This window comes from Pollachius pollachius, assembly GCF_949987615.1.
Source record: "Pollachius pollachius genome assembly, chromosome: 9".
Lineage (NCBI taxonomy): Eukaryota > Metazoa > Chordata > Actinopteri > Gadiformes > Gadidae > Pollachius > Pollachius pollachius.
Genome location: NC_136942.1, coordinates 20,774,397 through 20,802,385, shown reverse-complemented (window position 1 = coordinate 20,802,385; position 27,989 = coordinate 20,774,397). Strand labels below are relative to the sequence as shown.

The 27,989-nt window shown below is 49.1% G+C and overlaps 1 protein-coding gene across 1 annotated transcript in view; it reads left to right on the top strand.

Annotated features, from left to right (window-relative positions):
• The window catches only part of megf11 (multiple EGF-like-domains 11), a gene marked incomplete at both ends in the record, with an annotated part of 53,301 nt that overhangs the window by 10,991 nt on the left and 14,321 nt on the right, over positions 1-27,989 (top strand). Inside the window, 8 exons of the mRNA XM_079744070.1 lie at positions 14,960-15,206; positions 15,572-15,692; positions 16,700-16,836; positions 17,809-18,021; positions 19,166-19,340; positions 23,438-23,558; positions 25,946-26,109; positions 26,656-26,758. Coding sequence (XP_079600196.1) covers positions 14,960-15,206; positions 15,572-15,692; positions 16,700-16,836; positions 17,809-18,021; positions 19,166-19,340; positions 23,438-23,558; positions 25,946-26,109; positions 26,656-26,758 — 1,281 coding nt within the window. The remainder of the gene's footprint in view (positions 1-14,959; positions 15,207-15,571; positions 15,693-16,699; positions 16,837-17,808; positions 18,022-19,165; positions 19,341-23,437; positions 23,559-25,945; positions 26,110-26,655; positions 26,759-27,989) is intronic.

Here is a 27,989-nt window from a genome sequence, read left to right as displayed (position 1 = left end):
ATAAAAAGCATGGTTTTATGTTTTTCTCAAAGAAGCTCTCCTGTATCTTGTCCCAGTGGTTCAGATGCACTTCAATATTGAAGTGCCTATGAATGAGCGATGGAGACAGGTAGGGGGTGGCCCATTCAGACCAGTGGTTGCCTATGACTACCTGCTCCCCAAGTTGTGTAGCTAGCGGTCTCACACCATCGTTAGCTGAGCAGGACTGGATCTGGGGGTGGATGGCTCGATGTGTACATCATTGTGTGTTTGGTGTGTGTGTGTGTGTGTGTGCGTGTGTGTGTGTGTGTGTGTGTTGTGTGAGTCTATATTGGCAGATATGCAATAAGTAATATATCTGGAAAAATGTTGGCCCAAAAACCGAGCAGAATCCTAAAATAGTAGGATTTGATCGGGCCACATACATTTTTAGTAAGAGGAAGTCTACATCGATGGAATTCCTCATTACACCAAACTGCAGCGAATCCCTTAAAAAAGATCCATAAATATTCTTACTGTACTGTTCTAAAGGGCATAAATTAAGGCTATTGCTTATGACAATCAATGCAGACTGACTCCTTGGCTCTCGTAGATCAAAGCACTGAGGCGATGATATGCCAGGTTTACGATCAGTTCATGGGGTCTTTGTTGAACCAGATATTCAGTATTTAAGATTAGTTGTCTGTTACTGTGTGTGCATGCGTGTGCGTGCATGCATCTGTGTGTATGTGTGTGTGTGTGCGTGTCTCCTGCACACACGTGAGTCCTCCTGTGCCAGCCTGCTGTAGTATCTGTATGGTGTGAGTCTCAGTATGTAAGGCTGGAGCCAATTTAGCCGTGTGACCGTCACATTGACAGAGATCCTCATCTCAGTCGCGGGCTGCTGAATCAGGAGCCTCTGAATCCGGGGCTTCCTCTCTCAGAGCCCGCCGAGGGAGACCGCCTCCAACACTACCGTTTGATTGTCTATGTCATTCATGTATATCCACACACGGATCTCATAAAAACATATTCTGTGGAGGGTATAGTGACCCACTTAAGATCAGCCATATAGTGAACGAACCCGGTCAAACGGGTGTCATTATTCCTTATTTTCCCAGCACATTCAAACAGTCATCCTATCTGGTATGGGATGACTGATGTTGATGTTTGATGATGTTTGAACAGCAGGGAGTCTGACCAATAACAAAACAGCATTTTGGAGGGCAGTCTTTAGACGAAGGAGCAGGAACCCCCCGGTGTCTGGCCGTGTCCACGGTGTACAGTGAACGCCTCGCTGTGAATCCCTAGTCTCCTAACACCTGTCCTCTCTCACACCCCACACAACGCTTGCTGTGGATTGACTTTGACCAGCCCTGACGTTACCTTTCTCTCTTTTTTTCTTCAACTGTTCCATTAAGCAGGATTTATGGTTCCCTTGGAGTTCACTGCTCCATTAACTTTGGGGAAATGCCAACAGCTTGTGTGGCCGGGGTGTGTGTGGAGGTGTGTGTGTGTGTGTGTGTGTGTGTGTGTGTGTGTGTGTGTGTGTGTGTGTGCATGTATGTGTGTGTGTGTATGTGTTTGGTGTGTGTGTGTGTGTATCGGTACGTGTGTTTTTCTGTATGTGTGTGTGTCCATCCTGTTGTCTATATGTCCTTATGTGTGTGCTATTGTGTGTGTGGTCATGGTGATAAAGTAACAATATATTTATTCGTATCATTTTTTCTGGGTTTTGAACATTTTTGACAAGCCACAAAAGGCCGACTCGGCCCTCACTTGTCAGTATCATGTGGGAAATTCGATTTATTGATCGAATTTTGATCAACAGAACAAAAATGCACAAGGACGGTTTACTCAGCAATGAAAATATGCATAGATGACTTAATCAAATGGACTACAGACAAACATCTTATCTGTCATTGGTGGACCAAGCCGTCTGCAATGGGCTGGAATGCCATGATAACAGGAGCCAGATATAATATCTGGTGAATACTAATGTGGAACAAAGCCACACTGGGGGGGGGGGGGGGGGTCGTTTCACAGTGCCTGCCTCCCAGTTGATTTCATGCTCCGTTGCCGTGTTTATGAAGTTTGTTGCCACGGCCTCGATTGATTTCATTGATCATTGCCTTTAATGGCCTACCTAGCATCCAGTGCGCGCTACATACACATAATAAACCTGTTACTGTGCGCTGGCAGTTGCATCACACTCTTCCCCTTCTTCTGGGGGAGTAGCTGAAGAGTGGCAGGGACGGGGGGGCCCCCTCTTTGAGGAGCCTGCCACGGGCCCCCGGGGGGTCGCCTGCGTGGGGCTTTTATCTCAAAGCTGTGACACTGAGTCCTCTGTTTTATTTATAAGTCGTCAGGCTGGGGAGGGGGGCTGTTACAGTACACAGCGTTACAAAAGCCTAATTAGACAAAGAGCATAGTACAAACGAACCGCAAACGATTACAACAAACGTTCTGATTGTGTCATTGTCAGTATCATGTGGGAAATTCAATGGTGTCTTCCCAGCTGGATGAACAACCATGCCACCCTAATTAAAACAGCCTCTTATAAACATTTGCGGTAACAAAACCCTAATTCCCGTCAACAGTGCAATGTTATCCTAGTTAAGTCTGAACCAATAATGTTAAGCTATGCATGGCAGAATATGTATAATTAATATTGCTTTGATAGCTCATTTGTTAATTCTGCTGTTAACAGATCATTGCTACAGCACCCGTCAGCGTTAACACGTCAAATTTCCAATTACATAAATATCATCTAAATGTCTATTACAGGTGGCTTTGGAGTGTTTTGCATAATTATGTAGCAAGGTCCATTGCTCCACTCAGCCTAGGTGACTTTTACTGGACTCCTCCAGACAAGGACGCAGGGGGGTGGGGTTGAGAGTCTATTGGAAGGCTTGCAGACGATGATGCATGACGCTGGTGCTCCATGTTGCCATGTAGGAGATCTCTCTCCCTGAGTGTGTGTGCGCTGATGGCTGGTTTAACCTGTGCACATTGATTTCTCAAAGCACACAACAGGTGTGCAGCCTCCTCCAGCCCCAGAGTCCAATCAGTCTTACTCGGGCCAGGTGAGGCTGCTTAACCAGCCATCATCCACACACTTTCCACATCCCCCCTTAACCATGATGTTGCCTGTTGGAAACACTTATCCACTTGGACCAAATCCAAATTGTGAACGCGTTTGTAACTTTTGTGTCTAACAGAGGAATCCCTACTATGCGTTTCTTCTCAAGATTTCTTCCTTGCTAATTCAAGGGAGTTTCCCCCCCCATGTGGGGGCTTGGGTAAAGAGGGGTGTCATAAATATTTGGCCTGTTAAGCCCTTTGAGACTGTAATGGTGATAAAGGGCTATACAAACAAAATTTAATTGAATTTAATTGAATCCAGCAGTTAAGATTTAACTTAATTCCATTACATCAGAAATGTATCAGAACCACTCCACGTAGCATCCGTTTATGATTATTCATTTGGTGTGTGGTGTGGTCCTTTTAAATCCATTTAAATAAGTAAGGGATAATGCCCGACAAGGTGTCCATTATCAGGAATTAATGGACGATGTGGAGGCCTTATAACCGTCCGACACGCAGCGGAGGACGGTTGCCTCCTTGAAGTCCATTAATTCCTGATATTGGACTCCGCGAAGGGCATTATTCCGCTTATACCATGGTCAGATGCCAAAGAAAATAAATTAAGACCATTCATTTATATTTTCATGCATTTTACAATCCAAATATAAAGTTTTTCACAAGCCATAACTTAGTTTCCCTGGTAATGCCTGAGGGTTTGATTAACACCTGGAACAATCATTACCCTCCCGTAAGGTTCTTATGCAACGGAAACGTTGTTCACTCCTCCGGTATATAGGACGGACCTTAGTTACGACTTGGCAACGGGAGGTATTCTAGTCTGCTCAGCTATGAGCCAGAGAGCTAACGTTATGCGTTGTACATATTTATAATGTGAAATTCGTCCCAGCCTTTATACCACAGAAACAATAGGGTCTATAGCATATAACCGTATTTTCTGATTACAGTTTAATGCATTTTTCACAATATACCAGCTATTGTTTTGAAGGCTGAACAGACAATTTGACTGGAACTACTTAGCAGGTGTCCGTATATCATGGGTTAATGCACAGCCAATCAGAATCAAGTATTCCCCCAGACCGTGGTATAATTACAAATAATACATCAATAATTATTAACAACAATAAAAAATACAATTAATGAATCGAAGGAAAATGATTTAATTATAAACTAAACCACTAAACGTGGCTAGTTTCAGTCCTTCAGAAGTATAGCCGATGCTGTGAGATTGCTGGCGGGCCACAGGGGCCCTCAAGGTTGGCGTCAAGGTGGGCCTCAAGGTGGCTCTCAAGGTGGCCCTCAAGGTGCGCTCACGGTGGCCCTCACGGCCCCTGCATTGAGGGGCTGGGGGGTTTTCGGTGCCGTCCTTGGGTGTAGCACCCGGTGGAACTGGGAGCACATTAACAGCCGCTCTCACATTCTCCCGGCGCACCTGCAATCTCCCCCATGTTTAACCCTGGACTTCATTGTGGTGTAGCAGTGATTACAGGCGCTCCTGGGGGACATTGATTGTCCTGCTCCTTCCAGGCAAGCCCCACACAATGCTGACGAATGAACTCACGGCCCTGCCAAGTCCAATTAACTGTCAGTGCCGCATCGACGAGCGCCTTGGTTTGTTGAGACTGAAGAAAAACAAACTTTTAATCAAATTTGCCTCGGGGCCCTCGGGGTATCTGGGGTTGCGTTTTGCATTCTGTTGTGCTCCGTGCTCTTGAGTCCTGCCTGCAGTGAGCCAACCCCCCCCCCCCTCTCTGGGGGGACTTTCCCTGTTCTGCAGTTCACACTGAGGTGCGAGCACAAACAGCTTGGGGGGTATGTTCAGCGGCCCCCCTGAACAGGGCCGGAGCTGGCGTTTTTACCTCCTAACATCAATAGTGTGTGTCGCATCAACAGCTTTATGGAGCTTGTCTCCATTAAGTATATGGAGACGTCGTCTACCAAGTGGGGACTCATGACAATGCTGTCATGAGTCCGGATGCTTTGTACTCCGTGTACACGTCGGTGTCTTGAATTGTCTCTAAGTGACTTTGACCACCGGATCAATACAGGCTACTGCTATGTTTTGTAAAACCTTGTTTTCTTTCTGAAGCTTTGCCAACCCTACAAATAACCTCTGCTGATTCCACCAAGGTCAGGATAAACAACCAAGTTCTCCTCTATTAGGCTAATGTGGACATTAAAAGCCAAGGAATTGAATTAAACCCGTATCTTTTGTCACAGAGGGATGACAAAGTGGAAGGACATAACACAAGTCGACGCTATCTCTCCAGTTTGGTCTATTAAGTGGAACAAAGAGATATAGCCCATGATCTGGCTTTTGGCGAAAGGGCATCTCCAAGATAAGAATCAAAGCATATTTTAAAAGGGAATGCAATCGCTGCCAGACACAAGGATGGGCTCAAGAGGGACCCAGTCTGCCTCCTGTCTGTTAGACCTCTTCAGTCTAAGCTGTGGTGCTGGAGGAACACAAGGTCATACGTGGTCAAGTGTGAAGTTTGTATTGGTTAAATTCGTATAAAATTCAACACCCATCCCCCAACACCCACCCCATCGCAGGCGCTGGTTTAGTGAAGCCTACACTGACGCGGCAGCAGAGCTTGATGAAAGCCCATCATGTCCTGCAGCACGCAGCTCATTAAGACTTTTCAATCGAGTTCAGATGGATAAAAGATAAAAAAAATGGAGGGAAAAAGTGCTGACTTACTTTTTCAGTCGCACGCACATCCTCAAAGTAATGACTTTCTCCTGAGAAATTAGATTTGCTAAAGAGACTTGGCACCCTGATATTCTGTCAGCCTCTCACTTATAAAACATCAGCCCTGGCATTAGGATTCTGGAACCGGCTTCCATTTTAAGCGTAGACATACTGTTGTATGAATGACAAAATCGCCCTTCACCACCAAACAAGAAGTTGGTTGGGCTTCACGGATCAATATCACCGTGGCTTGCCCTGACTCGGAAAGCAGCCTTCTAAATGGAGAATTCCTGTTTTTTTGCTTCCATTTGTCAAAAGCAAGACCAAAAAAAGGTACTTTATTACAAGGTAATTATATTTAGCTCTGCTGTAGCACATGGTAAAGGTCATGATGTAAATGTAACACAAGGTTGTGTGTAAAGTTCGACGACAACCACTCTACTACACAATTGGATATACTGTGCTATGCTGCAGTGTGTTTTGTTGTAATTTGAAGGTTCAATTTTAAATATTCCCTCTTTCATGCTGTTTTCATTCGTTTATAATCAGTTTCTTAAACACAGCCATCAATAGTAGAAAGCTCCCCTCCCTTCTGTCTCTCTCTCTCTCTCTCCGTTTCTCTCAATCTCAGACATACACACACACACTCACACAGGCACACACACACACACACAAACACACACACACACACACACACACATAATGTGCACAAACTCTTTCCCACACACACACACAAACACACACACACACACAATGCACACACACACACACTCTCTCTTACACACACACACACACACACACACCCACACACACACACAAAAACAATGCACAAACACAAATACACACACAAAATGCACACACACACTCTCTCACACACGGACAGCCACGCACGCTCTCAATCATGCACACTCACAGAAGCGCGCGGGCCCGTGTCTGTCTCTGTGTCGTTTATATTTCAGTCTTGATTTTGACTTTGAGAGTTGCTCTTGCGGACAGTGAGTTTCGGAGAAAGGGCAGAATAGCAAACAGCCATCTACACCAGACGCCTTCCCCCCACCTGGGAGAGCTGCGTGTGTGCGTCTGGAGACGTTCTAATGGAAGCGGCCGCAGCATAAACATGACAGGTTGGTTTGTTTACACATCATCAACAGAGAGGTGGCCCACGGAGCCTGTGGTTCACTCTTGAACACCACCCATCTGCCCCGCCTCAGATCACCATCCCCAGGATGGATCCGCCCCGATAGGCATTCCACTCGCTGGGTCTACAGAATGCACACACACACATCTAAGGGGCTGTGGTCCCGAAGAGAGAGAGTCCAGTTAGGGAGAGCTTTGCGGTGGTATTTCTTCCCTCATTTAAAACTTCCCCCCCTTTTGGCTGGCTATAACGGCGGTCAGGTGGGAACCTGCTGAGAAGATTTATGGCTTTTTGATGAGGATTTGCATAATATCAGATACTTAAAAAGCAATTATCAGTGTAATGGCCCACGAGTGGTGTGTGTATGTGTGTGTTTGAGTGTGTGAGAGTGTGTGTGTGTGTGTGTCTGTGTGATTGGAGAGAGAGTGTGTGTGTGTGTGTGTGTGTGTGTTTGTGTGTGTGTATATGTGTGTGTTTGTGTGAGTTTGTGTGTGTGTGTACGTGTGTGTCTGTGTTTGTATGTGCACGTGTACGTATATGTGTCTGTGTGTGTGTGCATGTGCATTTGAGTGTGTGAATATAAGGTGTAGGTTGCTTATGTCTGAAGCCAATAAAGTGTGATTATTATATTACTATACTACTACTATTACAACCAGGGAATCTATTTGAGAGCATGTCGTCTCTCTCTCCTCTATAGATAACCTACATTATACCTTAGGTACAATATTAGCCTTTCCTTAATATTATCCATCTCTTCTCGATAACTGGGTTCATCAGTTTCCCAGCTAAATGAAGTGTGAGATATGATAGTAGTGAACGACGTCTCTGTGGGTTCTCTGTAGGAACCAGGTGCAGCTCAAGTCAAGCCCCATTAAGCACCAGACAAACGATTGAATGTGTACAGTTAAGACTGATGCTGAGGTCCCACAGCTGTTACACCCAGCCTTTTACCTTGTTTCGATTTAATATTTCTCCAAGGTGATAACCTTGAATTCATCATGACACACACCTCTTCACTCATGCATGTATTTGGTTTGGAGGGAAATATTGGCTCATGAATAAAGCAGCCATCCACATGTGTATCGATTATGTAAACACATCACAGATCTATTGACACTGGGTGTGGTTAATAGTGGTTATTAATTAATATAAGTGGATGGTGAAAATCATTGAATACAAGGGTCATGAAAAGCCTGCTCCTCAGAGAGTTCATTGTGTTCGTAGTTTTAGAAAGTCCTACCTTTAGATTTAAAACGTAATTAAGTCATGGCACGTACATGTTGTCATGCTGGTGACTTTAAAACACGCTTCTTTCGTACGTCCTAGGAGTAACTGGTAGCATCGAGCAGAAACCTGAGGCGGGTGACAACCATTATCTCCCTGGCTGTTTATGAACCCAAGCGTTAATTGGAAAATGCCTGTCATTAGTTGAGTTGTCTCGAAGAACTTGTAAATAGAATGCGTTCAGGGGAAACACTCGAGGAGTCTGCCAAGAGAGAGAAAGGTGCGCCTGGACGTTTCCACCTGCCTCCTCCGCCGTCACACATCTAATTGGCAAAGTGGAGAAGAATGAATTATATTTATCTCTTTGAACTTTTTTTTTGGGGGGGGGGGAGAGGATTGCACAGAGGGGCCTAAATGAAGACCCACTGTCTTGGCCCTAGCACCACTTAAGGCCAGCCCAACTTGGTCATTATATGACTGAGCATTAATCCCTTAGACACCCCACACCCATTTCCTATTGACCACCACTCTCCCTTAGCACATCCTTCTTCAATCTAATTAGAATTAATAATTGAAAATAGGAAATCAATGGGTGCAAATTAGGAGTGGTAGGGGTTGCCTCTATCGAACGGACATCGTCTTTTGTGCATCACTTGTCGCCCGTCTCTGACCTGCACCCGTGTGTCCCTGTCTGCTATGTTGTTTCACGCCCGGGCTGCGTCCCACATGTTTTTCTGCACAGGCAGTGGGAGGGACGGCTTCATAAAGAGCCTGAATCACTCTCCTAGTATACCGTGAGGCTGCCCCATGCCAGAGACATAAAGGGCGTTTGCGTTGTTTTCCTCTGCACAACGGGACGAAGGGTGAATTATTAATTGGTAGGGGTATTGGGCGGTGGAACAATTTGCTGACCCTGACATAAAGCTGAGCCAGGGGGACGGGGCGGGGGGGGGAACTCTGCTGCTCCTGCTGCTTTCCTGAGCCGAGGCACCGACATGTCAGCTGCAGCTGGGCTCCGGCTTTACTGCCTCCGCCGCGACCCGCGAAGGCCTTTGTTAGATTGAGCCCCTGCTCCTCCAACGACAAGAAGTCACTTCACACTTTATTGCTTGTTGAGGACTCGCAGCGCCGGGCCCGTTGGCCCTGCCAGGGCCCCGTGGCCCCGCTGGCCCCCCGGACGCTTTGAGGTGTAACCGGGTTAGGAAGGGGCTGCAGAGAAGCCCTGCCAGCGGCCGGACGCACACTGGACCGGGATCGACCGGCCACTGCAGCGCACAGAGGAATGAGCAGATATTCAGGTGTTCTCTGAATGGACGGCCAGCACAGCGCTCTAATGGGTGGTGCGTGGTCCTGAGTGTCAAGTGATTTACTTTACTTGACTCTGTGCTTCAGAAATAATGAGAACGGGTGCATCTTGTTGCATCCGTGTCAAATTATGCGACGGTAGAGGGGGAGACAACGTATCACACCCTGGGCGGTAGAGTGCAGAGGAATCTGCATTGAGTAAATTAGACCCAAAAGCCATCCAAGGGATAGATTGTGTGTGTGTCTGTTTTTTGTTCTTGCTTTTGTGTGTGCGTGTGTGTGTGTGTGTGTGTGTGTTTGTTTGTGGGTCTTTGTATGGGTTTGTGTGTATGTGTTTTGTTTGTGCTTTTGTGTGTGTGTGTGTGTGTCCGTGTCCTTGCCTTTGTGTGTATGTTTGTTCATGTGTGTATGTGTGTGTTTTTGAGTTTATGTATGTGTGTTTGTGTGTGTGTCTATGCCTATGAGTGTGTGCGTTGTGTGTGTGTGTGTGTGTGTGTGTGTGTGCAGGCGGGCATGCTAAAGGAGTGGGTGCGGTGGTGTGTGTGTGTGTCTGTGTGTGTGTGTGTGTGTGTGTGCAGGTGGGCGTTCTAGGTGAGTGTGTGCGTTGGTGAACGTCCATGCGTGCGTTGTTTGTGTGAGCATGCGTTTGTGTAGGCAGGCGTGCTGGGTGAGTAGGTGTGTTTGCTGTGTGTGTGTCACAGGGTGAGTGGGTGCGTCAGTGTGTGTGTGTCACTGGATGAGTGCAGCCCTGTGTGGCTGCTTCCCCAGGGAAGGTGAACATGCGGGGTATCAGATAAGATGAATTGGGGCCAGCCCAGCGACACGCCCCACAGCCAAGGCTGCAGCGCGCTGTTATTCCAATTTAGCAGGAAGGCTCCCATGGCTATTGGCAGGGCCACTCTACTCTGATGTGTATTTGTCAAGCTCATAGGCATGTCTCAACAATGTTAACCTCTTGTGCCTCATCGATTATAGAAGTGTTTTCTATCTTTGGTACTGCTGGTGCTGCGTTTGATCATGTTCTTAAAAAGACTAATCTACAATTCTAGAAAGAATAACAGGTCATTGAAAATAACTAAATTATAAATATTGTTCAGTAAATATAATATTATGGCTGGTTATTATTTCAAAACGCGAGTTGCGTTGGTCATCCCATAATTTCCTTGTTTGCCATTGTAATGTTTGCTGTTGCTGTCTTGCATTAATCTGTGTTTTCCTGCGGGCCATGGCCTTCTTGCAGTGATGACTGTGACTAAAGGGGCTGCAGCCACTCCATGTGCATTCATCTATCTTTATCCTTGCATATGAGTTGGACCACGAAAGGTCTCGATGACTCTTCAGTGGTAAACCTAAAGCCATGAGATGAGAATGACACAGTATCATGAAGGGTGGCAGTTTAGGTCTAGCGCTGGAAGGAGTTAAACTCTCAACACACAGCATTCTTCTGTTTACCTCCAGTCCGTTATGCAACCCAGTCGGACTCTGAGAGGATGCGTCTGCCACAGTGAGCCAGCGCTGGGCTGAATGTGCAGAGTTTTGATACAAGCCTCTGTTGAACGCCCTTCATAAAGCGTTACCCCTTCGTACTGTTCTCTCTGAGCCAACTCACAGAGAGCAGTACGAAGCTGTTCTTTCATTAAATTCTTCCAAATTGCTGAATGATTTGCTTCCATTCATGAAGTCTGTGAGGGGAGGGAGAGAACGAGGATGATAATAATAGAGTTGTAGTTGTTTCTGTGCCAGACTCGAGTCAGACCCCATGAAGGCTTCAGAAGACAAGGGGGTAACCATCACACTATGCTGCTCTGCTGCCCAAATGGGACATTTTAAGGAAACCTGTCCCCCCCCCCCTTTTTGCCAGGTTTTACTTAATGTAGTAGTCCATCATAAGTATTCTCCCTATCACAAAGAGCAGGTAACCTGGCAAACAGAAGGTTGCAGGTTTGATCCCTGGCTCCTCCTAGCGAAGGGTCAAGGAGTCACTGAGCACCTAACCAACCGCTCCTGACGAGCTGGCTGCTGCCTTGCGCGGTGTACAGTGATGTCGTGTGGGAATATATCTATGATTGGGTACATTGGAGCCAGTAATTGTACAGCACGTTGAGTGGCCGCTGGTTACAGAAGCTTTATTTGAATGCCGTCCATATGTATTTTGGTTTGGTTAATTGGTCTGATGGAGGTCTCTGAGTGTTTTTCTTCCTATCATCACGTTCAGCCCTCTGCAGCTTTGGCAGAGGTAAGCGCACTGCTGGAAAGGCCAACTTCGGTGTGCTGTTCTTACTGAGGTTTTGACTGAAAGCTGTTTGTTATAAATATCACAACTGGCAATGTTTTAAATGCAGACTTTAGAACAAACTTCAATGTTCAGCGCCACAAAGTTGTCTCTCTCTCTCTCTCTCTCTCTCTCTCTCTCTCTCTCTCTCTCTCTCTCTCGCTCTAACCTCTTCTTTAGTTTGCAGTGAGCAAACAGAGGAGGTGCTAGCTGCAGGTCTTGTGTTTGCTTCGTCAGATGGGGATAACAAACAGAACCCTGGTGTCTGTAGTACCCTGGGGTCTGTACTGTGGGGCTCCACCCTGTGTCTGTTCCCTGGGGTCTGTACCCTTGTGTCTGTACCCTGGTATCTACACTGGTGTCTGTACCGTGATATCTGTACCGTGGGGTCTATACCCTGGGGTCTGTACCCTGGTGTCTGTACCCTGGGGTCTGTACCCTGGGGTCTGTACCATGGGGTCTGTACCGTGGGGACTGTACTGTGGGGTCTGTACCCTGGTCTCTGTACCCTGTGTCTGTACCCAGTGTCTGTACCCTGGTGTCTGTACCCTGAGTTAAGTACACTGGTGTCTTTACCCTGGGGTCTGTACCCTGGTCTCTGTACCCTGTGTCTGTACCCTGGGGTCTGTACCCTGGGTGATCTTTACCCTGGGGTCTGTACCCTGCTGTCTGTACCCTGGGGTCTGTAGTACCCTGGTGTCTGTATCCTGGCGTCTGTACCCTGGTGTCTGTACCATGTGGTCTCTAGTACCCTGGTGTCTGTACCGTGTTGTCTGTACCCTAGGGTCTGTAACCTGGGATCTGTACCGTGGTGGTCCCACATGGCTCTGTGTGAGGGGACCCGTGACGGTCCTGCTTTATTTTTAGACTCAGTGATCAGGGTCAAGGGTCAAGGCGAGTTAATGGTGGTTGAACCGGGGCTTTCCTGTTCTGGGCCTCTGCGGTGTGATTCACCCTCCAAAGGCTCCAACCCTCAGGGGGGTCTGGTTCCCTCACCGCTCCCGGCCCCCGCTCCATCCCCTAGACGCCTAAAGAGCATCACCCGAATCAATTTGGAATGGATGTAGAAGTTGTTCCTGGATGTTTCTGCTCTGCCCACAGCAGAGGGTGAACTCTGACTAGGTAATCAAAGCTAACTGACGTCAAAGCCCCGGCTACAGAGGAGAGGACGAGGACAGGGACCGCTAGATAATGGGCTTTGCTCTCCATGTGTTGAGGTCTTTGAGTGCAAGCCAGGGAGAAAAAAGCTCCAACGCTTTAGAGAGTAACATTTGATTGAGCCCCCAAGAACCAGACACCTCTAAAAAATAAATCTCAGCCTTGTCGTTTCGTCTTTTTTTTTTTTTTCATCATTGTCATTTCACTTTGAACAATTCCCCCCCAAAAAAACATTCATTTTTCAATGCTTCCAGTCTGGCACAGTTGGAACAAATAAGCACTGCATGTTGTGTTGATGTGAGAGGTGAGGATGTGTCATGGTGGGCGTGTGGGCAATCAAGAGAGAGAGAGAGAGAGAGAGAGAGAGAGAGAGAGAGAGAGAGAGAGAGAGAGAGAGAGAGAGAGAGAGAGAGAGAGAGAGAGAGAGAGAGTTGATGAGGTGGTTTCGTGGGCTGAAGGAGCAGTGATCAGCAGGGCCCATACACACATCAGAAGCGGGGCTAAACTGCTCATCCATTACACCTCAACGTTTAATATCCCAGGGTAGTTTGCGTGGCACAAGTCCGGCCATCAGGGAATTCATTCATGCCAGACTAGAGGCCATGAGAGATTAGTTTGAATCAATAGCTGCCCCCCCTACGTCCGCTGCCTGATGCAGGCCCGTGATTCGGCCTATAGCCCTATCTAGCCACAGAGGCAGTAGTGGCAGACCCCCCTCGGAGGCAGAGCGGCCTGCATTAGGGGGCAGGCTGCTCGTGTTCCCACCGTGTACCTGAGCGTGGAACAGCTTTCATTATGTTCCCATTCCAGTTGATCAGAGCGCTGGCAGAAAAAACACAGAGCACAGGGCGCACAGGGAAGCCAGCCGGCCATCTTTGCATTTCTAACTGGGTCGGGCCATGATGTGAAAGTCAATAATGGAATCTGTTCTCAGCCGCTGGCCGCCTAGCCGAGGCCTCACGCTGTGCCCTTTATGAGAGGCAATACTGCCGCCGCTGATTCAGAGACATAAGGAGATCTCAATCTCTTAAATCCCGGCAAGATCCGCAGAACAACTGAATTACCCGGGACAGAGGCAGCTCTCTCTGCCCAGGTACTGAGAGTTCCCTGCCGTAGGAAGCGGCTCGCTGGAGGAGGAGCAGCGCTGCTGTTGTGGGTTTATTGTGTTCTCGTTCGGAGACAGGATTTAACAAAACGCATCTTTAAATGATCTGAGGAAATGTTGCCGGGGTTCTGAAAAGATAAGTTACTGCTGGGATTTAGGAAAGAAGATGCCCTTAGGAGGGAGCTATACACTTATTTAACTTCACAGGTCTTACAAATGCCCGGAAACAATGGTTTCTTTTTTAAATATAATATCTGGGTTTTTGAGTAAAATGTGTGCAACACAGTTCAAAATATTCAGATTTAAGAGCAGTTCATATAAAATAAATAAATAAGTAGTCTTTCAGCCTTTATTTATAAGGCTGAAAGTATATACAAATAGTCCAAAATGGACTGATGCAGACAAAGATAATGTGCTTTATAAATCAAACAATAGATTTAGCTTACCCCACCTTTTCAAAAACTCACATGAATCCATGTAGAGTCTTTCCCAGACCATGAACCACACACAACAACGCAGCTCTCACTCTCCAACGAGCCCGAAAACTCCATTGTGCTGACCCACATGCCCCGCCATCAGGACGCTGCCGTGTGTGTCTGTGCACCGCTAACCCCTCTGACGCCCACCTCTCTCTCCTCCCTCCCCTCTCTCCCCTCTCCCCTCTCCCCTCTCTCCCCTCTCTCCCCTCTCCCCTCTCTCCTCTCTCCCCTCTCTCCCCTCTCTCCCTTCCCTCCCCTCTCTCCCCCTCTCTCCCCTCTCTCCCCTCACCTCTCTCCCCTCTCTCCCCTCTCCCCTCTCTCCTCTCTCCCCTCTCTCCCCTCTCTCCTCTCTCCCCTCTCTCCCTTCCCTCCCCTCTCTCCCCTCTCTCCTCTCTCCCCTCTCTCCCCTCTCTCCTCTCTCCCCTCTCTCCCTTCCCTCCCCTCTCTCCCCTCTCTCCCCTGTCTCCCCTCTCCCCTCTCTCCCCTCTCACCCCTCACTCCCCTCTCTCCCCCTCCCCAGGCTGCGAGAGTGACCACTGGGGACCCCACTGCAGCAACCGGTGCCAGTGCCAGAACGGTGCCAAGTGTAACCCCATCACAGGTGCTTGTGTGTGCACCGACGGCTACCAGGGCTGGCGCTGTGAGGAGCCCTGCGAGCTCGGCTACTACGGCAAGGCGTGCCAGCTGCCCTGCCAGTGCCTGAATGGCGCCACCTGCCACCATGAGACCGGAGAGTGCATCTGCGCGTCAGGGTACACTGGCGCTTTGTGAGTATGGCCGGCTGCTGAGACCCCCCCCCCCCCACCCACAAAGTAGAATCTCTTCCTCTCTGACCTACGTGTTCAGGTGCTCCACCTCATCGCACGCCGTCACATTCTGCATGAGCCGCACACATGATAATAGAGAGTTAGGAAAAACAAAATATTATTTTGCCTGAGGGTGCAGTGTGTTAACTGGCCTATATCTGAGGGGTAACGTGTTTGGTGTTGTGTGTGTTTGTCTTTTTTTGTTTTTGAACTTCGTCCTCGGTGTTGTGGGCTGGTCGTTGGGTGTGGCTCGGCCTGTCGTCTGGCGTCGTCGGGTGGCTCTCGGTGGGGTGGCCCTCGGCTGGGTGGCCCTCGGTGGGGTGCAGCTGTGGGGAGCGGTGCCCCTTCGGGAGTCACGGGCTTCAGTGTGAGCAGCGATGCCCCTGTCAGAACAGAGGAACGTGCCACCACATCACCGGAGACTGCTCCTGTCCCACCGGATGGATGGTAGGAGGGGAGGAGGGGGAGGAGGGAGAAGGAGAGGGAGGAGAGGGCAGGAGAAGGAGGAGAGGGAAGGAGGAGGAGGGGGAGGTGAGGTAGGAGGATAGGGAGGAGGGGGAGGAGAGGGAGGAGGGGGAGGAGAGGTGAGGGAGGAGAGGGGAGGAGAGGGAGGAGGGGGAGAAGAGGTGAGGGAGGAGAGGGGAGGAGAGGGAGGAGGGGGAGGAGAGGGAGAGGGAGGAGGGGAGGAGGGGGAGGAGAGGTGAGGGAGGAGAGGGAGGAGGGGGAGGAGAGGTGAGGGAGGAGAGGGGAGGTGAGGGAGGAGAGAGGGAGGAGGGGGAGGAGAGGTGAGGGAGGAGAGGGGAGGAGAGGGAGGAGGGGGGGAGAGGGAGGAGGGGGGGAGAGGGAGGAGGGGGAGGAGAGGTGAGGGAGGAGAGGGGAGGAGAGGGAGGAGAGGGAGGAGGGGGAGGAGAGGTGAGGGAGGAGAGGGAGGAGGGGGAGGAGAGGGAGGACTGGGAGGAGAGGTGAGGGAGGAGAGGGGAGGAGAGGGAGGAGGGGGAGGAGAGGGAGGAGGGGGAGGAGAGGTGAGGGAGGAGGGGGAGGAGAAGGAGGATGAGAGAGAGGGAGAGAGAGAAGACGTAGGTGGAGAGTAAGGAGAAAATTGGGTATATGGAAGTTATGAAGGAGCAGTATAAAATGAAAGAGCTTCATGAAACCACTGTAGGTCAACCACTGTAGCCAGTAAATACAGCCAATCTGGATCATCAGACAAAAAAATGCGCCAACAATTTATTTATTTCCAACAAGCCGGCATGGTTGCTTTTGTATTGCCAGATCAGAGGCTTAAAAGTGTTAGAACTAGATATTGGTGGCGGATAACAGCAAACTAAATCGCTGCGACATACATAATCTATATTATCACAGGACTTAGCAGCTCTGACTGTGCTCAATGCACTGCCTTGAATCAATGTTGTGTGAGGGCATGAGGACGATCTCCGCTCGCCTCTCCCCCAAAGGGCTCCGTCTGCGCACAGCCGTGTCCGCTCGGGAAGTACGGCGTGAACTGCAGCCGGGACTGTTCCTGCCGTAACGGCGGGCTCTGCGACCACGTCACCGGGCAGTGCCAGTGCGCGGCTGGCTTCAGCGGACGGAGGTACGAGTCTGGTGCCCAGCATCTCCACCACGCCACAGGATACCAGAGTCCTCAGAAGAGGAACTTTTGTTCTCGCTGTTTGAATATAGGCCAGACCTGGCATACTTTAATGATATTAGGGGTGGGAAAAAAGGGCGTCAGGATAGTTTGGTGTGTTCAGTTTACACGTGAACCGAGATATCCACTGACCTATTCTCTTTGTGGATTTGTAAACAAGACGATACCTGTGTGTGCTGGAATATTCCTGCCTGAGAAAGAGCAGTAGAAATGCATGAACGTTAATTAGTGAGAATGTGGAATTAGAAACATTTACAGAGGGCTTTACACTTAATTAGTCTCCTGCTCATGCCGGCCGGCCATGCTGGCGTCTTTAGCCTCCATTCATCGTCCTATTCCAGCGTGTCCATTGATCTCACTACGGGCTCCATGCCGGCCCGCTTCTTCTCATTAATTATAAGTAATGGGCTTGTATTAGAGGCTCATTGAAACCACACATCTCTTGAGTTCCCTCTCCGCCAGCCCGAGCAGCCCAGTAGCAGTCTTGCTTTATTAGTTTGGCTGAAGCAATTGTCTCGCTGAATGAAAACACTTGCTGGACGACTCTACTCTTTGGCTTTATTATTTCACAGAATTGCCCTCATTCATTCTGCGAGTGGCAGGCGAATTAACCTGGCAGGAATATTCTGCACCTGTGCGTTCTCCCATCGAACCCTTCCAGGTGTAATACCACAGTTGTGCTTTGATTGGGATGAACCTCGTGCGTTCACAGATACAAAACGAAATGAGTTGACTACGTGATGCGTTCATTATTTAATTTCTGCACGTTGAAAACAGAAGAGGTGTGCTTCAGTTTCATTTAAAAAACAACATTTGATCCGTTCTCATCATCACTGGTGAAGTCTGCTCTTTTTGACCTGTGACGTGTTATTGGCATTAACTCGAGTCTCCCCGCCTCTGTCCCGCCGCGCCCAGGTGCCAGGACGAGTGCCCCGTTGGCACCTACGGGCCCCAGTGCGGCCAGAGGTGCGACTGTCAGAACGGGGCCAAGTGTTACCACATCAACGGCGCGTGTCTCTGTGACACGGGCTTCAAGGGCCCCAACTGCCAGGAGAGGTTCTGCCCGCCGGGACTCTACGGCCTCATCTGTGACAAGTACTGCCCCTGTGACGCAGCCAACACCGTCAGGTCAGTGGGGCTCCGGTGGCCAACAAGGATGTGCATAACATTTAGTGTGACGGCTTCACTACAGCCAGACCCCCCCCTTCACTACAGCCAGACCCCCACCTCCACTACAGCAAGACCCCTCCCTTCACTACAGCCAGACCCCCACCTTCACTACAGCCAGACCCCAACCTTCGATACAGCTAGACCCCCACCTTCACTACAGCCAGACCCCCAACTTAAATACAGCCAGACCCCCTTCCCCCCTACACTCTGCACCTGACTGAAGCGCCCCCTGATCGCTGATCCAGACATCCTACCACGTTGGCCGTCTGGGGCGGGACGGCCCCGGAGTTTGGGCCGGAAACCAGGAAGTACGAGGGGCGGAGTAAGGCCTTGTTCCCTGTTGGTTGCGGAAAAGTCTGTTGCAAAGCGGGGGGGAAGCTTTCAGGAGGGGATTTGAATAAGTGTATTTCTAAAGTGGCCATTGATTTGAAGACTTTACAGACACTTTTTTACAGTTTCCTACTGCTCGCTAAGTATGTGAGCACCAATTACACGCTGAGAGATCCCTGACTCCAACAAGATGATCGGTTGGAACAAATACGAAGCTAAAGAAAGTGAAATGCCCAGTTCACCGAGCATTGAGTGTGTCTGCCATCAATGGAAGGTCTGATTTATGAGACCAAGCGCTCACCGACTACCAATCGCGCAGCCGGGCTCTGGACCATGAGCGCCATTTAGAAGCTGGACACCTCGTAGCCATGTGTCACGGAGTTAGCTTTTAATGGCGACCTTTGCTTCATTCATTATTACTCAGCAGCATCCATAGTTAATGCAATGTTAATGCTCTGATGCTGGCTGGACCTGGACGATGGCCTTGGAAATCATTAGGGGAACGAAGGAGAAAAGAGACATCTCATTTATCTCAGCGCCGGTCTGTAGACACCAACAGACAGATGGATTGCCAACGGCTTGAGGACCCACTGTCTGACCCTACTAGCGCAAGATCAGATATGTTTCTAAAGATATAACTCTCTCTCTCTCTCTCTCCCTGTCTCCCTCTCTCTCTCTGTCTCTCTCTCCCTGTCTCCCTCTCTCTCTCTGTCTCTCTGTGTCCGTCTCTCTATTTCCCCCTCCACTTCCTCTGTGTCTCGGGCTGTTCAAGTTGTCACCCGCTGTCTGGTGAGTGTAGCTGCTCCTCTGGATGGACAGGGCTCTACTGCAACGAAAGCTGTCCGTCTGGCTCCTACGGCGACAGCTGCAGGTCAACGTGTGACTGCGCCCATGGGACTGAGTGCCACAGTGTCACCGGCTCCTGCATATGCCCCGCTGGTCTGATGGTGAGTGACAGGCTGCGGTCTCCATCAGAGATATGAAGGGGCTCTTTGGATTAAGTTTATTGAGTTGATATATGTATAACACACTGTTATTGACTGCATGATTAAAGGGCTGGTCGTAAAATGTTGCACGTTGCGATTCAGCTCTTTTAATTAAGTTGTATTTTCTCCTTTTTATAACTCTACCTTTGTTAAGTGGTTCCTAACTCAACAACCTTACTTGAACACACTAATTAGCAACCGTTCCTACCAAGATAAAACATTGGAAAGTTACTTGAGACTAAACTTCTGCTGTGCGTAGGCCTTCGTGCCTAGCATGCACCGAACTCCAACATAAACAAAAAGCATATATGGCTCATTTTGTAAATTAGAATTCAGCTGATTCTCCATTTTTCAATCTAGCAGTCTCAGTAATGTGATTAATATAATTAATTACATCACCTTGTACTCTGGGGACTGCTGACATGCTAATTTATAATTGGTTAATTGCATTGTAACCTTCCTCTCCTTCTATTGCAACCTTGCAACATGATTCATATATCATACCTAAGTTTAACAAACAGTAAAAGAAAATATCATAAAGTCGTCCTTTACTCAAGAGGGGACCAGCTTATATTTGAATCTTCTTAACGTCTGTATGTATAGTAATGCGTAGCTTTTGAAAGCCATTGTTCCAAGGAAGGCAGTAGGCAGTCAAGACTTCTATCCGTCTCTAATAGCACGCTAAGTTTGGGATTACACCACTTTCTGAAAGAAGCCCTTAAACATGACGACATCTCCGGCAAAGCTTGGTCTGCCCCATCAATATTAAACCCCAGTGTGATCAACCCTGCTCCTCAAACGAGCTCTGGAGGGATGGGAGCGCCGGCCCTGGCTCCGGACTCTTTTATCTCCGCACCAAACAGCCAGAACTTCAAGCCCATTTCTCCGGAAACGATTTTTATTAGTGCTTAATCCAGTGCCCCCCTCCCCCTACCACAAGGTGGGCCGCTCGCGTCCTTCCTGTGTGTCAGAGTGGCGGCGGCTGGTTTAGAGTGGGCCGCCTGTCTTTAGGCGGGCGGCTGCGGGCGGCCGGCTACACAGTGGGCCACAGACTGAGCCTTAATTTGCTCCACCTGTTCTCTTCGGCGTGTGCTGGGAAGGCCTGCCAGACCCATTAAAGACACCTAGAGGGCTGCAGCCAGCGGCGGTGGCGGGCAGTCAGGTGGAGACGCACCTCATGTGGTGGCTTGGCAGGCGTTTGCACCTCTGTGTGTGTGTGTGTGTGTGTGTGTGTGTGTGTGTGTGTGTGTGTGTGTGGGGGTGTGGGTGTGTGTTTGTATCTGTGTGTGTGTGTTTATGTGATTGAGATAGAGATTAAGAGAGAGAGGGGGGTCTGAGAAGAAGGGGGGTCTGAGGGTGTGTGTGTCTATGTGTCTCTTTGTGTGTGTGTGTGTGTGTGTGTGTGTGTGTTTGCGCGTGTGTGGTGTGTGTGTGTGCATGTGTTCTGTGTGTGCATGTGTGCATGTGTACGTTTGCATGTGTGTTCATGTGTGTGTACTGGGAAAGTAATGTGTCTGTGGCTGTTTATAGTCAGACATATTTCAACCTAAACTGTATTTTCTAACACAGTTGAAAACTTTTTTGTTTTCTTCACTTTAACCGCCCTGTGTCTTTGGCGGTGGCGGTCAGGGTACGGCTTTTAAATGGTTGGTCAAATGACGCCCGAGAGTGTCTCTGGAAACATATGGGCCTGGTCCAGCAGCCTCCTCTCAGTGGGGGAGGCAAGCCTCTCAAGTGTGGCCGCACGCTGTGCCCTGTGCGCTTGATTTGGCCCCAGTAATTGGACATGTTCTTTTCTGATTGGGATAAAGTGATTACATGTTACTTCTTCTGACATTGTCCTCTGCTGTCCCCACACAGTACTCACCCTACCATTCTGCCCTGGACCTCGGGTTTACATCTCACGACTTGTGTTAGTGTTAGTTCGGTTCTGTGTGTGTGTATGTGTGTGTGTTTGCGTTTCTGTGTGTGTTCGTATGTGTTTGTGTGTCTGCATGCACGTGCATGCGTATGTGTGTGTGTGCGAGTCTGTGTGTGTGTGTGAGTGTGAGTGAGAGAGAGACACCACTGTGTTTTGTGATGTGTGGCAGTGAAATGATTTTTAACATCCTTTTGTAGCTCATGAAAACAAGTCATGTTCTAGTCTCTCCGGGGCTGCTAACCTCATCAATGGGTTCATTATCTGTCTTGCTGCATGAATTTTAAATTGCCAGCCCTCCACCTTGCAGTAAGATTAACTGTTTGGGAGAGGTAGAGTCTGATTGGTAATTAGCAATGCCATTTACGTCCAGTCTCGACGGATGCAAGGCCGTGGATCAATGCGCGTCGGAGAGAGGCGTTCCGAGAAAGAATTCCCTCCAACTACAGTGTGTTACCAACGGGAACGTAGTTCGGTGTTCTCCCTATGCGGGGCCGCTGTGGTCTGGGCGTAGTTTCCTGTGCTGCCATTGAGCGCACGCGTCGTTATGTAAGGTCGCCGTGGCGAAGGCTCACACAGCCCCTGTATTAATAATGTCCCCCCCCCCACATGCCTTCCCCAGCTCGGGGGGGATATGAATCAGTGGGCTAATGAGCAGCACCCACGTCCGTGGCTGAGCGCCACGCAGCCCGCCACCATCGCCACGCCACGTGGAAGGGAAGTGAACACCGACACTGGCTGCGGCGGCGGAAGCAAATGAAATCCGTGTGGTCATTTGCAGCTCGATGAACCTGTGCTCCCGCGCGGCCACACACCAGCAAATTGCATATCCTCAGGAGACAGCCCCGGAAACCTCTTCTAGCCCCCCCACACGCCTCCCCTCCGACCTGCCGTTGTTAGCAGATTCTGAGGCTCCATTTCGTCCAGAACAAAGCTTATTGTATGCGATTGATAAAGAAACTGCATTGGCAGGGGGTGGTTGGGTGGGGGGGTGGGGCAGGGGGGGGGACGGGTGGCGCTTTTATGTCCCTCAAAGAGGCACGGGCAGATCTGTGTTCTGCCCTTGGCGTCCACCACCACATCCTCAGCTACCTCCGCTTTTAAAGCGAGTTCAAAACGATAATGACAGCGTTGAGCAGCTGGCAGCGGCGCCAGGTCCTGATGAGGGACGGAAGGGAGCCGCGCCAGAGTCCTCCCGGCCGCTAATTGGGACACTAAATCATTGTGTCACCTGTCACTCAAACCAGGGAACTGAGGAGAAGGGGAAGGGAGGAGGAGGTGGGTGAGGTGGAGGGGGAGCAGGGCGGGTGGGTGGGGAATCACTTAGGGAGTGAAGAGGATGTTGGAATCCTTGCAGCGCTCAGCTTTTAAAGCTGCAGACGTTCTAATGACAGCAGGAACGGGAGGACAGGGAAGGAGGAGTGTCATTCTGAGGCGGCAGCCTCGCTGCTCTAATGCCATGGTGGGGGACTCAATGCTACACGCGCTCGGCCAAGCATGTCCTCTTGGCCGCGGTGAGGCGACTGGAAGGTTCCCCCCTCCAGCATGGCCAAGCCGGTCCCCTCGCTGAGCTCATTACCAGGAATGGGCCTCGTTGTCAGGCAGCCGGGAGGCTCTGCTCCCCTGGACGCATGGCGCCCACCCAGGGGCCTTTTCTCCACACTTTCAGGATAAATCGATCTCCCGTCTCCCCTTGCACATGCCGGGTGGCCGGGTGGCCGTGTGGCCGTGCGTCCATGTTCAGGGAGTCACACACACGCCTGGCCACTCTTGAATTTGCTCTGATCCTTTAAAATAGAATATAGCAACTGTAAAAAATGAAAAACTGCTATCGAGATTCGCCCAAGTGTTCATTGGTGTGACATTTTGGACTCTTTCTGTAAGTAATGATAGCCAGTGATTTGTTGAGGCAGTGGGGGGGTTACGGGGTGATGAGGGGTTTATGCCCGTGCTGTGAACCCACGCGACTAGGGGGGGCCATTAGGTCGACGGGATGTTTCATCGCTACACAGTGACAGTGTGACCCCCGCCAGACGTTATGTCACGTTAAATCACAGCTGGACTCATGCCAACGTACTAGAGTCATGTGTGTCCTTTGTCCGCTGATGCCCGGTGCCACTCTGACCTCCTCTGTCCACAGGGGGAGGACTGTTCTTCGTTGTGCCCCGCTGGCCTGTACGGGCCGAGCTGCCTGACTTCCTGTTCCTGCCGTAACGACGGCTCCTGCTCCCCTGTCGACGGCTCCTGTGCATGCAGAGAAGGTACAGCGTGATTGGCCTTTGCAGGGTTAATACGGTCCACCTCACGTGGGTTGTGATACCCTCACCAGGACCAGAGCTGTCTGGGAAACTGTCTGGTGGGCTATAGGGGCGGTCGCTGTCATCCATAAAATAATTCATTTTTCGTCTGTGGGAAATATGTGTGGTTTCTGTCTTTTTTTTTCTGTCTAAAAGCATTATTCTACCGCATTAATAAGCAGCCGTCGGCTCTATTCATTCATTCATTCCTTGTAAGTAAACTAATGGCTCTTTTATCTCTGAACTCTCTGACCTGTAAATGTTAAATCTGCCTAAATAGCACTAGCTTTGTATTTAAATATCTATATATGCTGGCCTCGCCGTGCTTTTGCTGCAGAAACATCCCTTTGAATATCTCTTTGCATTGTTCAACAGCACACACCACACGCATGACTAGGCTGTGCTCCTTATCTGAATATGGCCCGAAGGGATGTATGCAAGTGGGTTTTGGGCTTTCAAAAAAGTCATTGGTTCTAATACAGCTCAACACCTGGCCCTCCCTTCTCCCTCCCAGATCACCCAGTAGAGATATTGACTCCAAAGCTCATTCAAAACTAGGCTTGAATCCCCATCATCTGCTGTGGTCCAATCACAACATCCCTGAGCGTCAACACACACGATGCAGACTAAAAACTAATGATTTTATGCAGTCATATAAAGACATCACTTGTTCTTTTTACGTCAACAGCGCATTTCCTTTTAACCTGACAGGTTGTTGTCAGCGTAATACAAATGGCCGCGAGAGGTGGGTTACATTCCAACCACAAACAATATTGACTACACCGCCAGGGATTAAGCACAGATAGGATGCTGATGGATCAATATGTATGCCTCCCAGATTGGTGGAGGATGGAAGGGTTTCTCTGTGATATCATTCACATTCCGATCGAACCCAACGACCGCCCTAGCTCTGACTCTTTTCCCTAGCTCTGACTGGCTCTCTCCCAGGCAGGGTACACACACTTATTTGCCTTCTAAACGGTGGAGGATAGTCTACTGGTGGCGCTGGAGTATGGAGCCTCTCATGGACAAGTCATCCGACCATGTTGTCCAACCATTAGAGAGAAGATTAAAGCCAAGGTCAGCCTTATCTCAGCTGCCGATGTGGAGAGAGCCGCTCTCCCCGAGCCTTTATCTCTCTGTCTGTGGTGCCTCCGCTGTTTTAGGTCTGTGTGCTCGCCCCAGACATAAATCTATCAGCGGTCTGCTGGTTCAAACTGCTGCAGCACGGCTTTTAACACGCGCCAAGAGATACTGCCACCAGGCCATTTCTGTGTTTCTGTTCCTATTGTGTTTAAAGCTGTTTTTTCTCCTGGTCTCCGGTTCTCCTGTTCTCCTTCTCTGCCTATATACGCTATTTGTTATGTTGTTAATGTGTAAATGTTTGTCTGTTTTCATTTCTTCTTTTGAATGCAATATGAATGTTTGAATTTTTTGTAACATTTTACATTTTCTTATCCTTTGGATAGGATTATTTTCTGTAATTCTTTCTGATTTGACTTTTTTGACTTTGACTTCTTTGCAAGCTATTACTTAAACTCAATTTTAAATTAAACTCAGGTTATGCAATTTAGCTGATAAGAACACAATGTTTTATTCCCAACATGAATCACTAATAAATGAGATAATTAGTATATTCATTGTAGTGAAGGATTCAATTATACCATTTTACGAAATAACATCTGCTCCACCAGAATTGATCAATTTAACGGTGAATGATAATTAACAATCCTGCATTAAGCATTACATTCAGGATTAGTGGTTTTTACATTGGGTACAGTGCATATGTTGAATATTTAATGCATGTTAGAGCTTGTTTCTTTGAAAGTTGAGTATTGAAAATCTAAGTAGATGACACATAGATAGATAGAGACGATAGATAATGAATAATCACAATGCCTTCACAATGCATTATTCTGTTGACCCCCTACAAGCATATAAAGATTATTCCGAAAATTCCCATTCACATAAATATTCATGTTTGTATTTTTTCCCACACTCTCCCTGTGGGATGTGTGGTATGGGAACACTTACACTATACAGAGTGTATCTGTTAGCTCCCCTGAATATCTTGTATTCAGGGGAGCATGTATATGTTCACACCGGTATTCGTCTACCTTACATGCCATTTTATATTTTATGTTATATATTTTTTTAAATCGTTATCTTATTTTACATTCTATATTTCTTACCTATATTGTGTTCTTTTGGTTTTACCTACGGCAAAGATGATGCCTACCTTGTCCTAAGAATTGACTTGCCTAGAACTACCCTGTGTCTTTCATAAATACCAATCTTGACTCCCTTGTATATCTTTACTCTTGACTCATGACTCTTGAACCCTCCTGCAGGCTGGCGGGGGGCAGACTGCTCCGTCCCCTGTCCCAGTGGTTCCTGGGGGCCTGGCTGCAACCAGTCCTGCCTGTGTGCCAACGGGGCGGCCTGTGACCCCTCCAACGGCACCTGTACCTGTTCCCCTGGCTGGAGCGGCCCGCACTGCGACCAGCCCTGCCCTGTGAGTCTGCCCCTGTTGCTATGACAACGGCCAGGACAGCTCCACAGAGCTCTGTGTCTATTGAATGGAGTGTAGGGGAGGCTGTGGGGGTGGGGGTTACAGGACGGAGGTTTGAATCCCAGACTAAGGGTTCTGGGTTCGACACCAATGTCTGTGCAGTCTAACCTGCAGGGAACATGTTCCTGCTCATTGCGGTCAGGTATCGCAATTCACTGTAAATCCCTTCACGTTAAAGCGGGAGCTGAAATACATCATTATAATAATGATACATTTGGTGGATTAACCGCCAAACAATAATATGTTCCACTGGGCCGACAGAGACACCCGGGGCGGCTGGCTCCAGCCCAGTGACGCCATATGCTTTGTGGTGACCCAGTTTCCATCTTGACCAACATGTCATTCCATCTCTCTCCTTCCTATCTGTCCCATGTCCATAAAAAGCCCAAACATACAATATATAACACTAGTTGTTTGAGACAGACACAGAGAAACGCACCTCCATGTGAAATGCTGTTGTGATGACAAAGGATTCTCATTGGTCGGCAGGACGGCACATATGGCCTGGAGTGTCGGGAGAGCTGCCACTGTGGCCACGCGGACAGCTGCGACCCGGGGAGCGGCCTCTGTCACTGCCACGCCGGCTGGACAGGTGGGTGGCCCTCGCACACCCCTCAACACTGAACAGCTACAGCCACCGGGGCCTTTCTCAAGGGCCCCCGTGATTCAGCATGAGGCCCTTCATCGCGTTCGAGTCGATAGCCGAAAGTACAAATGAGACGATCTGTTTTAGCCCCAAACTGATTCGCCAACCCTGCAATTGATTATGAGCTGCGTATTGATGCAGCCGTTGGACGGCGCGGTCTGTGTTTTACAATTGGTCTGCGGAAATCGTAAGTGGTATTCTGTTAATTAAATCTTCTTGGTTTGTTTTGCTGTGGCGCCAAAGGGTAATGCAAATGAGAGAGATTGTGAGAATTACGTTCTGATTTGATTCTCTCGGGAGACACATTGGATGCTGGTTTGTAATCACACTCAAATTGCTGCCTACTGTTGCTCACACACACACACAGATGCCAAAGCAAGCCCATGCATTTGGAGGATGAATCGGAAGGAGGAATCTCATGACTTTTAAGAACCGGCTCCAATATTTTATGGCTTTGCGATTCCTCTAATGGGCCCAGATGCTCGTGTTTCAAGACTCCACTGATTTATTTCACCGTGGCATCGATAATGAATATTAAGGCAGCCTATTTCACAAAGGTGTAGTCGAGGGGTAAACACAGGTGTAGCTCATAACATTCATTAATTAATTTGCGTCTTTGTCTGTGTGTGTGTTTGGTTTCTGTATATGTGTGTGTGTGTGCGTGTGTGTGTGTGTGTGTATGCGCGCACCATTGAAGCTGAACTTATAGCTGCTTCACTGAAACACACTAAGCGAGTTGACCCTGACCTTAAAATAAACACAATGAGTCCCATTAGCGTTCAGCCTATCACACGCTCCACAGAAGACAGAGGGTCTATTGGCTCTGAAACAGCACCACTTATGAGGACCAGCTTCCTCCGCTTCTGTTAGCCTTGAGCAGCCCTCTGCGCTCCTGGCTCTTCCTCACATGGAGGGAGGTGAGGGAGAAAGGCACAGCCAGGGTGCCGGTCATTACGCTTCCTGAAAAGAGTTAAGTACGACATCTGAATGTCAAACACACCAAGTCCAGCCGAGGGCTGCGGGTCGGAGTCTCTGTGAGTTCGACTGGCACAGTTCAGCCAGGAGGGGGAATAACTCCAGCCCGGCAAAGGTCAAACCGGTGAGCTCCCCGGTGCCCCCCTCCGCCCCTCCGCTCGCCCTCCTGAGCTGAGGGGCATTTAATCGGAGAGACAATGTG